The sequence below is a fragment of the Calypte anna genome, chromosome 5A, assembly GCF_003957555.1.
Source record: "Calypte anna isolate BGI_N300 chromosome 5A, bCalAnn1_v1.p, whole genome shotgun sequence".
NCBI classification, from domain to species: domain Eukaryota; kingdom Metazoa; phylum Chordata; class Aves; order Apodiformes; family Trochilidae; genus Calypte; species Calypte anna.
In genome coordinates this window covers 21,995,557-22,008,856 of record NC_044251.1, presented here as the reverse complement: position 1 = coordinate 22,008,856, position 13,300 = coordinate 21,995,557, and the positions used below count along the sequence as shown (strand labels likewise).

Sequence of the window (13,300 nt, the reverse complement as noted above, 5' to 3'; positions counted from 1 at the left end):
GAGTAAAACAATCCAAAATAAATATGTGTAGTTGAAAATGGTTAGATAAATGTACTATTTTGATACAAGTCAACAAGAGTTGGCAAGTCCTGCAAGGCACTGGTGCCTGAAACGTGTATGCCCATCACTAGAGCTTGGAAACACAAATGCACAGCGATGCTAGGTGCTTCCCTTGGATTTATAAAAGCATGTAACATCTTTAATGCAGAGCTAAGTGAGAGCCTGTAATCCCTGTGCTGTGATGCAGCAATGTGCTCTCCCCTCGCAGGACAAGCCGACAGCTATGCAAGATCCTTTTATCAACATTGCCAGGGCTGGAAAATAACTGTTCACAGTTTGATTACCAACATTACCAGGTTAACCACTGCTCAGAGAACTGGCAGCTGAATACACACGTAGAAGACAAAGGTTCTTCAGTGATATTTATTCTAGCCAAGTTTTAATATTTCAAGGATTATAGCAAGTAACTGTTTACATAAGCAATTGGAATTGTCGGATCCCAGCTGGCGATCAGCACATTCATCAGCAACCTGGTCATTATTTATACACCAATAATTAGGGGAATAAAGGTGTGTGCTTTATAATGCTGGCTCAATACAATTCCACCATACCTAATGAGACCACAGCTCCTTTTAAAATACAATTATTTCAACATTGAAATTATACTTTTTTGTTATCAGCACTAGCAACTAATAATCACAGAGCTGTATGCAGAACAAATATTGAAATGTTTTTGCAGAGTTTTCAGTGAATAGAATTTGGTGAATTAAAAGGAACTATTTTGCTTTAGAAATAACCTGACCCAAATGCAGTTCCCCAATCAAACTGGGATTTGAGATAAAAGCTCAGTTAAAATGCATGCAATTGACAGAATCAAATCGTAAACACTTACCTACATATATTACCTACATTCTTCTTGTGCTACTGTAGGAGAGAAAGTGATATCTAAGGCACCACGGTGTGGTACTGCTTGGCAAATGCTACTGACTCTTTTAATGGTGAAAACTGCGTACACAAATCCTCAAAGTACCAGTTCTGTTTAAACCTTTCCACACAAAGCAGTGTCAGTAAAGGACCATTTCTATTTAATGCTTTGCAGCCTTTTTCTTTAACAAGGGAGAACTGAGGACATCATTTAGTGACAATGAACCAGAATTCCTCAGGTTAAGTGTTGGAACAGTCCCAGAGGCATACTCTTCCCTGAATTATTTCTCTTATACCAATGCATTTCGTCTGTTTCAGCATCAGTTATAACACAATAAAATCCTTGCAGTGCACTAAAGAATATGGCTCTTAACACCATTACATCAGCTTTTTGGTATATAAAGTATAAATATATAAATTAGCACAAGATCAACATTTTGCAGGAAATCCTGCTAAAACAGAATTTGGGGATTTTGTCCTTGTAGGTACACAACATGTTCCCACAAACACCTTTAGTATCTAATGAAATTTCTCATTTCACCAGCTGTTTAGGAACCACAGTACCTTAACCACAGAAACTTGTAGGGTAAGTCATCTGTAACAAATTTTGAAACAAAATGTCTTTGAAATCAAAGCAATATGCTACAACCTGAGTGCTGGATTCACACCTGATTCATTGCTCTCTCTAGTGGTATTTTCTATTATTATCTTCCCTTATTTCATAGCCAGTATTGATCTCTATTTGGATAAGTGCACTCAGAACTATCAAGGTTCTTGAAACAAACATGGAAATGAAAGCATGTGAAGGAGGTAACTATGGCCAAATAAATGAAAGGTGGTGGGTAACACATGAAGATCAGCTACTAGCAATGGTGCATTGCCAAAAGCAGAATAAAAAATGAGAATACTGATGTGGCTAAAATCACACATGCCATGAGACATGACTTCAGAACTGACACAGAGATCCTGGCTGAGTTACAATCAGAGGATTTGAGAAAGCATGACTTTCTTCACAGTAACAGTTTTACAGTCATTTGTATGGCATGTTATTTACTAATCTCTCATCAAAATATTTACTATCTGGTAAAGCACTGCAAATAAAGCTGCTGGTTTTAAGCACTTACTCTTAATGCATAACATCCAGCTTCTAAAGCACAGATTTTCTAAACTGTTCAATACTATAATGCTATCACTCTAGTCCACATAAGGCCACAATGAGACTTACAAGAGGAAACTCCCCTCTTTTACTAGGTTTCCTATTTTTGCAGGGCTGTCTGATGTGTGTGACAAGGTCTATTTCAGTTCCCGATGGCATTATCACTACTTTGCTGCATTACCATAAAGCCCACAAAATAAGCTATTACCCACCATGACTCCTCCCAAATGTTATCACAGATAATCATGCATTCATAAAAAAGTATCAACTACAAGAATTAGAGTCCATTTAAGCTGCAGCTGTTCCTTCATTCCTAAATAGGTTCTTAGATCAAACCCCCTCCCTGACTGGTCTCATTACCAAATATCCATTTTGACTGGAAGAACAAAAAGATCAAGAAGAAAAATTTAAAAATTTTATGTTTTGTAGATAATGCTCCTTTCCTACATTATGACTACAAAGTAAGTAACACTAAAATGAGGGTTTTTTCCAAAAATACGGTGGATGTTTCAGATTTCAGAATTGTGAGTTGAAATATTGCCTTCAAATGATCTCTAGCAACAGAAATGAACTTGTAATTTGGTTTTCTATTTCTAGTTGATCTTATTTCAGAATCTCAAGCTTCAATTATTTAAGGGAAAGACGTTCTGGTTATTTTTAATAATGATACTCTGCATTAAGGGCTTTGTTTAAATACAAAACATAAATCCTGGATCTAATATAGATGCTGGTGTTACTTTCTGCTCTAAACTGGTCTAGAAAAACTCACAGCCCTATATTCTGCTGTTACCCAACAAAACATTGTTTATCATGTTCCACCTCTCTCTGCTTCTTTGCCTATTTGTTACTGTCCATTGGAAAGACTCCAATCTGCAAGGAAAAAAACACTCAAATCTAAAATGAAAAAACCTAAATGCCAGGAAAAGGCACAATGTCTCTTTAAGAGTCAACAGTAAATTAACTTGCCCATAAGAGTTCAATAATTAGCAGTTAGTAGCTTATTAAAAGGATGGCAAAGGCCAAGCTGCCATCTGGGATCTCCAGTTTCTTGTGATTGTTATTATGTCAAGATGTGCAACTTGCATTAGCTTTCATGTCACTGTGCTTGCCCTTATTTTACATGTAAATTTTAATGAAAGATACAGCACTTTAAAAATCAGACGTCCATCACAAGCACTATTAGTCTGCCTTTTACAAAGCATATGCCCTGTTTCGCTACCCCCACATCTCTACACGCTGCTGAATGCCTCAAATGAAAAAACACAGGAAGAAAGAAAAAAAAAACCTTTCAATGGTATCAATTAAATATTCTCTTTGGGCAGAGTGAAACCTGAGCCTCCTCCAAAACAAAAGCTGACAATACAGTGAAAAAACCCTAATGTTTTGGCTCCTGTTTACACACAGCACAACCACAATGCCTTTAACTCAGGAATTATTCTTAACAAAAATAAAAAGCACTTACAAATCAGCTGTTTACTCACATGTTGGAAAAACATGGTTTTAAAATAAGGCAGAAAGAAAGCATGTAAGAAAAAATAAATTACCTACAATCTAAAAAAATACTTAACATACTTAAATATTTTACACATACACGTTATTTGTAAACATATGTTCATATGCACAAACAAAAAATAATTTACCAGAAACATCTTATTTAATGTCTCATTTTTCTGTCTGCATAAATATTTTACAAAGAGGTATAAAAAGAAGAATGTTTATATGACATCTATTCTTTTGTGTTAGCTGGTATTCAGCATGTAAGTGACTTCATTCACCAAAGTTTGGAAAATGTCATCACCTCTGGAACAGAAAGAAACAGGATGAATGACTTGCAGAAATGGCCCCCAATGCCTTACATTTGAAATCAACCAGCTGTCAATCATCTCTAATTAAACTTATAAGAATTGCATCAAAATATGTTTCTTCCCTAAATAAAATATGAAACCAGCAGCAAAAATGTCTTTGAAAAAAATATTCTAGAACAATGAGAACAATGACATCTACATTCAAGGGATCTTGAGTCTATCAAAGAGGTTTTATAGACTGGGTATTTGCTAACCATAAAAAAAAAAAAAAAAAAAAAAAAAAAAAAGCTTTCTTTTTAAAATAATCATTAAGAGGAAAGTTAAAACTGAAAGTCACCATCCTTATAAATAATGCAGAATTATTTTCCCCCCAAAAGGAAAACAAACCAAATACTACACATCTTTTAAAAGTATCAAGGAATGGACTGTAAGTGTAGAAACCAAAACCACACAATATTCACATTTAATATTCAAATATTAAGATATTTTACAGGGCAAAACAGAGCTTAAAAACCACTGCCAAGGCTAGCAAGATGGATGTGTAGTTGTTTTTCCCCTTGTAAAGTTGAATATTTATAAAGGAAAAATATTTATTTATGATGTTTCACTTCAACATTTGCTATATATGAACTTATTCATATAGCTCTGAAATCCTGATGGTATTACTGGTGAAGAACTTGAAACTATTTTCCAGATCAGTAAGGTCCAGTTGCTTCCTTCTATCCAAGTCCACAAATGCTATCTCATTTTTTCTGTACCATTACCTTCTGGTCAATATTATTGAACAATTCAAAGAAATAACCTCCTCACAGTGCTCACTGAGAGCAATGCTAAACATGACAAAACTTAAAAGACCTATTTGGGTTAAGGGCAGTTGGGACCAAGGGAGATAATCTGATCTTGCAGTGCTGAGACTTACACAGGGAATTTGCAAATAGCCTTTGGTCTTTACAACATGCATTAAAAAATGTCCCACCCATGAAATATGTGAGTAGTCTCTCATTTCTCTCTGAGAATGGAGGAAAAAATGTTTCATTTGAAAATGCATGTGGTGCTGTGCAGTTTTTCATCCTCAGCACAGCTACTGATGGGGAGAAGGAGCTCAGTGCCTCAGAGAAGAAGCAAGAGTTTGCAAACTGCACGGGCACTATGGAGGTGTCCTGTGCACACCACGTAACCAGCCACACTTCTTTGTGCCAGAGGGGACATTTGAGACTTCACAGTTCCTTGGGTTAATCTTGGCCCACTAAATTCAATGTGAATTTTGCTGTTGCCTTGAAAAAGTCCTAGGACTGCATTCATCAAAAACAGCAGAGTCCCACTAGGAATACAGTCAGCTTCCTCTGGAGGCAAAACCTCAGTGGAAGCCAGATACAATCCAAGAGTGATCATAAAACAAAACTCATTACTACATATATAATGGAATGGTGAATGGTATCAAAAAGTTAAATTATCATTTCCTTAACAAATTTCTGTCAAGAAAAAAAATTACATGGTAGAACATGACTCCATATTAACTCCAATCCAATAAAAAATTAGAGAAGGATATCCTTTGTTATCATCTACCTGAGGGAAAGGTTAGGGAAACAGCCTCAATATAATTGTTCCTTAATTTTCAAGTCTCCAGAAGAGATTTGCATTCAGCAATCCATGCCAAACTAAATCATCACCCACCTTCTCATCACACATTTACCTCATCCCCACAACCAGTTCATGTGCCAAATAAAACCAAACAATGCGTATATACTCAGTTCAGGTTACAACGCAGGCGGTACCCAGCTGTTTTTTGGTATCTTGACTTTTCCAGCCATTACCCCAGAACACCTACACTTTATTTTCTTCAGCTTTCCAGGAATTTACTAAAAAAAAAAATTTAAAAACCTCCTGAACTTTTTTTAGAAGGATAGGTGCAGAAGAAGGCTATTTTCTACAGTACAAGCACCTAATGAAAGACTTATTTTCAATGATGCAAGGTCACAAACTGCTATACAGTTTGAAGAGATTCTATGAAATCAGAGACATCATCCTTTGGCTACATACATGGCACGAGACAGAACAGCTGAAAGTGTTTACTAAAAACTACAAGAATGCCAAAAAATAGGAACCTTCTAGGTGTAATCACTGAAGCATCTCTTACCACCTCCTCTGAGAGCTGAAGGCTACATGTGGGTTCAAAATTACACTGCTGGAGCCTGCTGAAGGTAATACCATTTTTCATAGAGAGTGACAGTTCTCTGATAAAGTCACTTGCTATAACTAGAGCTAAAAGCTACACATAGCTGGGAAGTGAAACAATATTTTCACTTAGTGACACAATAAATTGAATTTCAGTGCATATGAATTCATTGAGAGCTATATATTATAATACTCATGCCAATAAGTTTCAACTGGGAGGTCTGCTTCAGAAAACACTTTCAGAAAACACTTTCAGAAAACACCGCACAGTCTGGACTGCAGCAGAAATGCCACCCAAGAACAGAAGGGAGCAACATGAGCTGACATCAAGCCATACAATACTCACCCTGATCTACACTGACCCTTAAATCACACGAAGCCATACATCAGCTAACTCAATTATTGGCAGTTGTGTTGAGACATGGCAACACTTTGTACGCTGTGCTTAGAGTTTTAAGTTCTTGTATTTTTACAGTATATATATGTGATTACTAAGTTCTGATGTTCAGCTATTGCTAACAAGATAGCTCAAAGTACTCTCCACTGCCCCACTTTGGATAGAATAGAAAAGCAATGTGATTAATTATTGGAATATTTTTTCAACCTCAAAGCAGAAAAAATGCTATAGATTACATGATGCATCCCACCACAGCTAATCCAGCAATACAAACTTGATAGCAAAAGGCAGGACATCAGAAAGAGAATTATACAAAAAGGTGCTTAAGATTCCATTGTGCTCCTCAGAGTTCTGGTATTACAGAAGGAGTGATTACTGGGCAGTGACTGCTTGTGCCTCAAAGGAAAATTATTATGAACAAATCCTCCGAGCTCTCATATCCTCCCAAATTCAGAGTAGCACAATTAATCATTAAATCTCCCAATGCCTTATTGGGATGGACACACCCAATATCCTCCAATGTGTTAAAATCATGCTGGTCAATAGATTAGATCTGCCAGCAGTGTATTTGTTGAAAAGGAGTAAGCTTCAGCATAATAAAACGGTTTAATCTCTCTATTTAATTGGAAAATAGGACACAGAAATGGATTTACCTCAAGCAGTACTTATAATTTATCAATTAATCTTCACCCTTCCCCCCACTCCAACTAGAGACACAGCAGGTTTTGCAGCATTTTGCCTTTTTGACAGTTTTGATTAGGGATGGATGACTGCCCTCCACATGCTAAAGATAGGTGTGAACTGCTGAAGAGCAAGCTGGAGCCGCATCACAGCCTTACATGCCCTGTGGTATAGTGAGCTGCAAAGAAAATTAATGTATCTATTTAGCAGTGCTGATCACTTCTGTTTCCTATGCAGCTTTTTGCAACCCAGTTTCTCTTCAAAAACACCTTTTCACTGAAGAGAGGATGTGAAGCAGACCTTAGGGGAGAAATGATAGCTCCAATGACTTCCATTGTTGAAGGATACTGGACAAGCTCACATCCTGCTTCCACCAACACCAGTGCCAACATTTCCAGCAGTGTCAACACTTCAGTGCAAGAGAGTCAGCAATACCAGTTTAATGGCCTCTGACTCTGCTTCAGCTAAAGTGACAGTGCCTTTCCACCCCAGCATCACCAACTACTGAGAGTATAACACCGAGCAGCTCATACTTAGTGTGAACAAGGAGAAAATAACACCTGTTAAGAAGGCCTCAAAGCATTCAGCTTAATAAACCTTTCTTCTATAATTCAATGCAAAAGAGACTTTTAAAAGAAAAGGCACCAAGTTCCAATATGAACCACATTTATAAAAATACAATTTGTATATCAACAAACAAACATTTTACAAGCAATGAAGTCAGAAAGAATGCGATCTCTACCTTTACTTCTACCTACAGACAGGAAGGTGTGCATCCAGTTAGGAGGAGGAACAAGAAGGGTGTCCATCATGGAGAAGGCAAAAGAAGGAGGCATAAGAAACAGAAAATCATGTCACTGGCCACACTTACAAAACCAAGACCAAGAGCATATTCATGTAGCAGCCAAACCCAACAAAACACAATGTCAAAGGAAAAACAAGAGACACATCACAACTAAAGCACAAAGCAAGGATTAGATAAGTAGCAGTCCAACCAGAAACTGCCTAGTTTAGCCCTTTGGCATTAATTTGATTTTATACTGAGAAATGCAAACCCCTCATGCAATAGCATGCCAGTGATATGCCTCATTCCACATCAAATTCAAATCAGCAAGGGAAACAACAGAGTAGGACAGAAAAAAAAATCTCATAGTAATATATTTGCTAAACATATTTCACCTACCAAAGTGAATGTATTTGTATATAATGTTGACATTGCATATTTACTCACACATATACATTTACATATTTTATATCCATCCTATTTTTACCGAGAGTAAATGTGTATCAGAAGGGAATATCTGTGACTTAGTTGTCAAGAAAACAGAAGACACTGTTCCCTGGTGTGTCATGGATAAATAAGGGTAGCTAAAATTGCCAGAAGCCCATAGTTTTCACATTTTTCTGCCAGCCAAGGGAGTATAGAAAGGGTTGATGGCAATCATACAGGCCTGAATTGGCCATTGAAGTCTCATGAGCCAGCTGGGTTGCAACTTGTAATTTAAATGGTCAAGTGCATCTGTTTATATAATTCAGTGCTAAATCATAGACTGCTACAAAGATATTTCAGTTTTACTGAGATTGAAAATGCCCATGGAAGTTCACTGTCCTCATCACGCCCAAAGTGCCAAAATGCTGTACCCCTTCCTCTGCCAATGGTTTGAAATACTCAGCTGTACCCTGAGCAACTAGAAAAGCTGAAGGGACCTGTCAGCTGGATGCTTCTTGATCAAGGACAACCTCTGAGCTGGAAGCCCAGATGAGCAGAAGTGGGGCTAGAGAAGGAGCTCAGTGCTTTCTAGAGCTTAGCCAGATGTTCCACATTCGAAATATGGAAAGAGCCCTGTTTTCCTATTTTTTCCACCACACAAGGATGCTAAGCAGTACAGGAACTGAAGAATGAGCCCCAGCTTCACTTCTGATTGTCTCTAAGCTTTCATGACCTCAGAGCAGACATCTACCTTGAACTACATAATAAAACTGATTATGTCCTACTCCTCTCTCCATTTCACTGAGATACACAGAAACTAATTCTTCTTTTATTCAAGTACCTAATCACTATTGAGCCCTCATAAGCACTATTACATACTAACTCTTTGGACTAACCACAGATATGTGTTCTCATAATGGCAAAAACAGTATTGTATATCTATCTAGTGTAGGAAACCCTCATCAGGCTTTAGAGTCAAACCTCACATTTTATCCCCACAGACAAACAGCTGGTCTGCTCTTATTAGTGCACATGTGCACACACCTCCCATTAAGTCTTCAAAGCATTTAATTTCTGCATTCACAAAACCAGAAAGCATCACCAGCACTGCTAACTACTCCCTGTGTACCCAGGTCAGCAAGATACTTACACTGAGGAAGGGAAACATCACCCTTCACCTCACCTCACCTCTCCTCATCAGCTTCTTGCTTCACAGCCACACAGTGCAAAATGCAACTAATGGTTTTATCCTGTCACAGCCAAGAGACGTGTAATCAAGCCTGAGATATTAAAAAGGGAACTCTGAAACAGGCCTAGATCCTATTTCTAGCCCAACCTGGGCTTAGCCTTGCTCTTTTTCTAAACCATTTTGCTGTGTGCATATTTAAATATTTTAAATTGCAGACACAGGACTTACAGGCCATTATATGCAATTTTCTTCAGGATTCATAATGAGTTAGGATCATGCCATGAGGGCTATTAACATATTTTTTGTAATAATTGCGCTCTTAAAAATAAAGACCAACATTGAGGTCTACATTTATCAGGCAGAAGTGGGAGTCATTACAGATGGCATAACAAGAAAGAAACGGTAAGATAAACTAGTCAGTGGGTTGCATGGAAGGAGGAGCATATGTCTTTACTGTCCATGGAACCATTTCATACTCCCTTCAGAGCAACTGAGTCCCAGCCTGACAAGTAGCCATGGCTCATGGGATACAGAGACAAAAATGCAAATGGCTTCACTGGCACCCAGGAGGCTTAGTTGCTTTTGGCATGCAAAGCACAGCTCAGAAAAGCAGCAGGAACAAAGTTCTTTCATGGTCATGGCTGAAACAAAGAAAAAGTGGAAGGACTTACCTTGTTCACCCATCATCAGGTGTGAGAGTCCTTTAAAAGAGAGAGAAAGAGAGAGAGAGAGGAAGTAAGAAAAAAAGAACAAAACAGAAAAAGCAGCAGCAATACCCATGCACACTGGCTGCAGTCCTCTCACGACTGGAGCTCACATACTTGAACTAGACCAAGTATGGCTATACCACACCAAGCACACACATATGCAGGCACTGCTTTCCCCAAGGAGAAGGAAAGCATTTGTGAGAGGTAGAGAAACACCCAGTGGTAGCTGCAGAACTGTATTTGAGATTCAACTTATCTCTTTGGGAGTGACTACAGAGGCACTGCGTGGAACCAGTACAGCCAAATGGGCTAGCAAAGCCAGGGTCTGCAATGGGTATCTGCAGGGACCATTTGTTCCTCTGGAGAGCTATAGATATAACTTTTCAGCTAAAGGTTTAAAATTCAAGACTATAATGGTCAGTGAAAGGGAGGTAATGAGCCCACCACATCTGCTTCAGGTGAAACATTTGGGCTAAATGCATACACACACACACACACATATAGCTATCCTTGTTCTTGAACATAGTAGCTTCTGCATGTATTTTTAGGGAGTCAATCAACCCCACTCACTCTTCCAGATTAGACAGCAGTACACCAGATCTGGCAAGGACTATAAAAATTACCTGTAACTTATTTTTAAAACTGCTCCTTTTCCTTTCTGGGAAAAAAAATGGAGATTAGACTACCAAGGACAGTGTGTTACTTTATGGCTATGTAGCTAAAGATACTCTTTGTTTTCATAATTCAAGGTAAAGCCAGAAAGCAGCATAGCTACCCCTAACCAATGTCAGTCCCTGTCAGCTGTGTAGATGGGGGCAGAGGTGGTCACTTGGGCTGCTCCAGTCTTTCCAGCAGCTCTTTCTGGCATAAACCTTTGCTTCAATTAAAATCTATTCCTAGTCCCAATTATCAAACATATTTACTGTACAACTGCAGTCATACAAATATCTTTTAGATACTACTGTATATTGCCAAATCCATTAGGCAACAATTGACCCATTAGTTAATTTTGTGATACACAGAATCAGTTGGATTGGAAAGGAACTTTAAAGGTCCTAGTCCAACCCCCTGATGTGAGCAGGGACATCTTTACCTAGATCAGGTTGCTCAGATCCAGGTGAAGCTTGAGCCTGAATGCCTCCAGGGATGGGGGCTCCACCATCTCTCTGGACAATCTGGACCAGGTATTTTACCACCCTCATACTAAGGAACTTCTTCCTAATATCCAATCTAAATCTACCCTGCTCTAGTTTAAGACCACTGTCCCTCACACCCGTGTTAATAGTCCTTCTCCAGCTTTTGTGTAGGCCCCCTTCAGATAATGGAAGGCAGCTATCAGGTCTCCACAGTCTTCTCTCCCAGATGAACAACCCAAAAAAATGAGTCCTACTCACTCAAGCCATGAGTGCTCCTTTTGCACTTTGTTTTCTGACACCTTCTCTTAGTGTGATTCCTTTGCCATATCACCTACCACTCACAGCACTTAGTATTGCAGAGATTTTGACACACACACGCACACACACACACACATATACACTGTGTCAGTTTATTAAACAAACAGGGCTGTGACTTTTTTAATTTCACAGAGACTGAGAGGTCAATTTATTAGAATGAGAATTTTCAACAAGCAGCATGCTGAGTTTGAATTTGTTTAGTTCTCTCTCTTTTGTATTTTTCTTCTACGTCTGATGGAGAAATCTAAAATCCAGATCATCTCAAGAATATGTTCACCCACAGAGAACTCCAAGCCAGATAAGGGGATTAATAATTGTACAGTCTGAGGAATGCAAATATCTTAATGTTCTTGAAGATTATTGTGGATTTAGAAAAATAATCAGAAACATGACATAGCTTTAGATTTTTTTAAGTTTTTTTATCTATAAATAAACACAGCACACTCGATACTGTAGGACATATTTCTGGTCTAAACTACACGATGTAATTTCGCTGAATCGTTTTGCTCTGCTAGCAGTGTGTGTTGAATTTGTGTTTCTATTTATGGCCACCAACCCCCATCATTTTTGATAGGCAAATCTTAGGTCTGTCCAAATGGGCACTTGAAAGTCACTCTTAAGGGCACTGTAAAAGAAGACACAAGAAGACACAAGTATAATCATTGGGACCTACAAAACACAGAGACCCTGTAGCAATGATGAAAAAGGAGAAAAGGCAAGAAGGTAGCAGTATGATATGCAGCTGAAGTTGGCTGAACACAGAGGGGACATCACACCCAGAGCAGAGATGAGGTTCAGAAGCCCTCAGCCCCTTGTACACCTCACGCACAGCACCTGGTGCAGCTTCTGGGGATGGCAGGGGCCTTGTCCACTTGAGGAGAGAGATACTGACAGAGAAAATTCCAGATAGCGTTCAAAGCAAGAATCTGCATTAAACACTCAATCACATCATAAGAAGACCCCTTCTCTTTGCACCAGCCACAGAGGAGCTATGAAAATCTCAAAATGTCAGGAATATGGGCAGTCCATTTGTCCTTATCCTTAGAAGGCCAATTCTGTGTGCCTTATCTGTCAGGCACAATAACCTGGTGCAGTTCAGAGCCCTTTTCCTACAATCCAGGAGTGAGTGCACCTCCCAGATGTACCCACCATTCTGGCCTCTACTTTGGCCTTAGTTCAAATGCCTGCAAAAGAATCTCCCTAAGAAGTGGGAGAGACAGGGAACTACTGGAGAGAGTCCAGCGGAGGGCAACAAAGATGATTGGCAGATTGGAGCATTTCTCTTATGAGGAAAGGCTGAGAGAGCTTGGACTCTTTAGCCTGGAAGGCTGAGAGGAGATCTTATAAATGCCAACAAGTATCTAAAGGGTGGGTGCAAGGAAGGTGTAGCCCACTTCTCCTCAGTAGCTCCCAGTGGCAGGACAAGGAGCAACGGGCACAAGCTGAAACATAGGAAGCTCCATTCATGAGAAACATTTTTTTGCTATGAGGGTGAGAAGACACTGGAACAGGCTGCCCAGGGAGGTTATGCAGTGCTCTTCCCTGGTGATACTCAAAACCCCCACCTGGATGCAATCCTGTGTGATGTGCTCCACATGATCC

The 13,300-nt window shown here is 38.9% G+C and overlaps 1 protein-coding gene across 4 annotated transcripts in view; it reads right to left on the bottom strand.

Moving 5' to 3' along the window:
- The window catches only part of NRXN3 (neurexin 3), an 897,015-nt gene that overhangs the window by 849,582 nt on the left and 34,133 nt on the right, over positions 1-13,300 (bottom strand). For 2 of the 4 annotated variants that reach the window (XM_030451649.1, XM_030451652.1), the window contains exons 3-4: positions 10,209-10,238; positions 7,881-7,892 (exon numbers count right to left, since the gene is read on the bottom strand). In XM_030451649.1, coding sequence (XP_030307509.1) covers positions 7,881-7,892; positions 10,209-10,238 — 42 coding nt within the window. The remainder of the gene's footprint in view (positions 1-7,880; positions 7,893-10,208; positions 10,239-13,300) is intronic. The other 2 variants (XM_030451650.1, XM_030451651.1) reach the window with 1 other exon arrangement.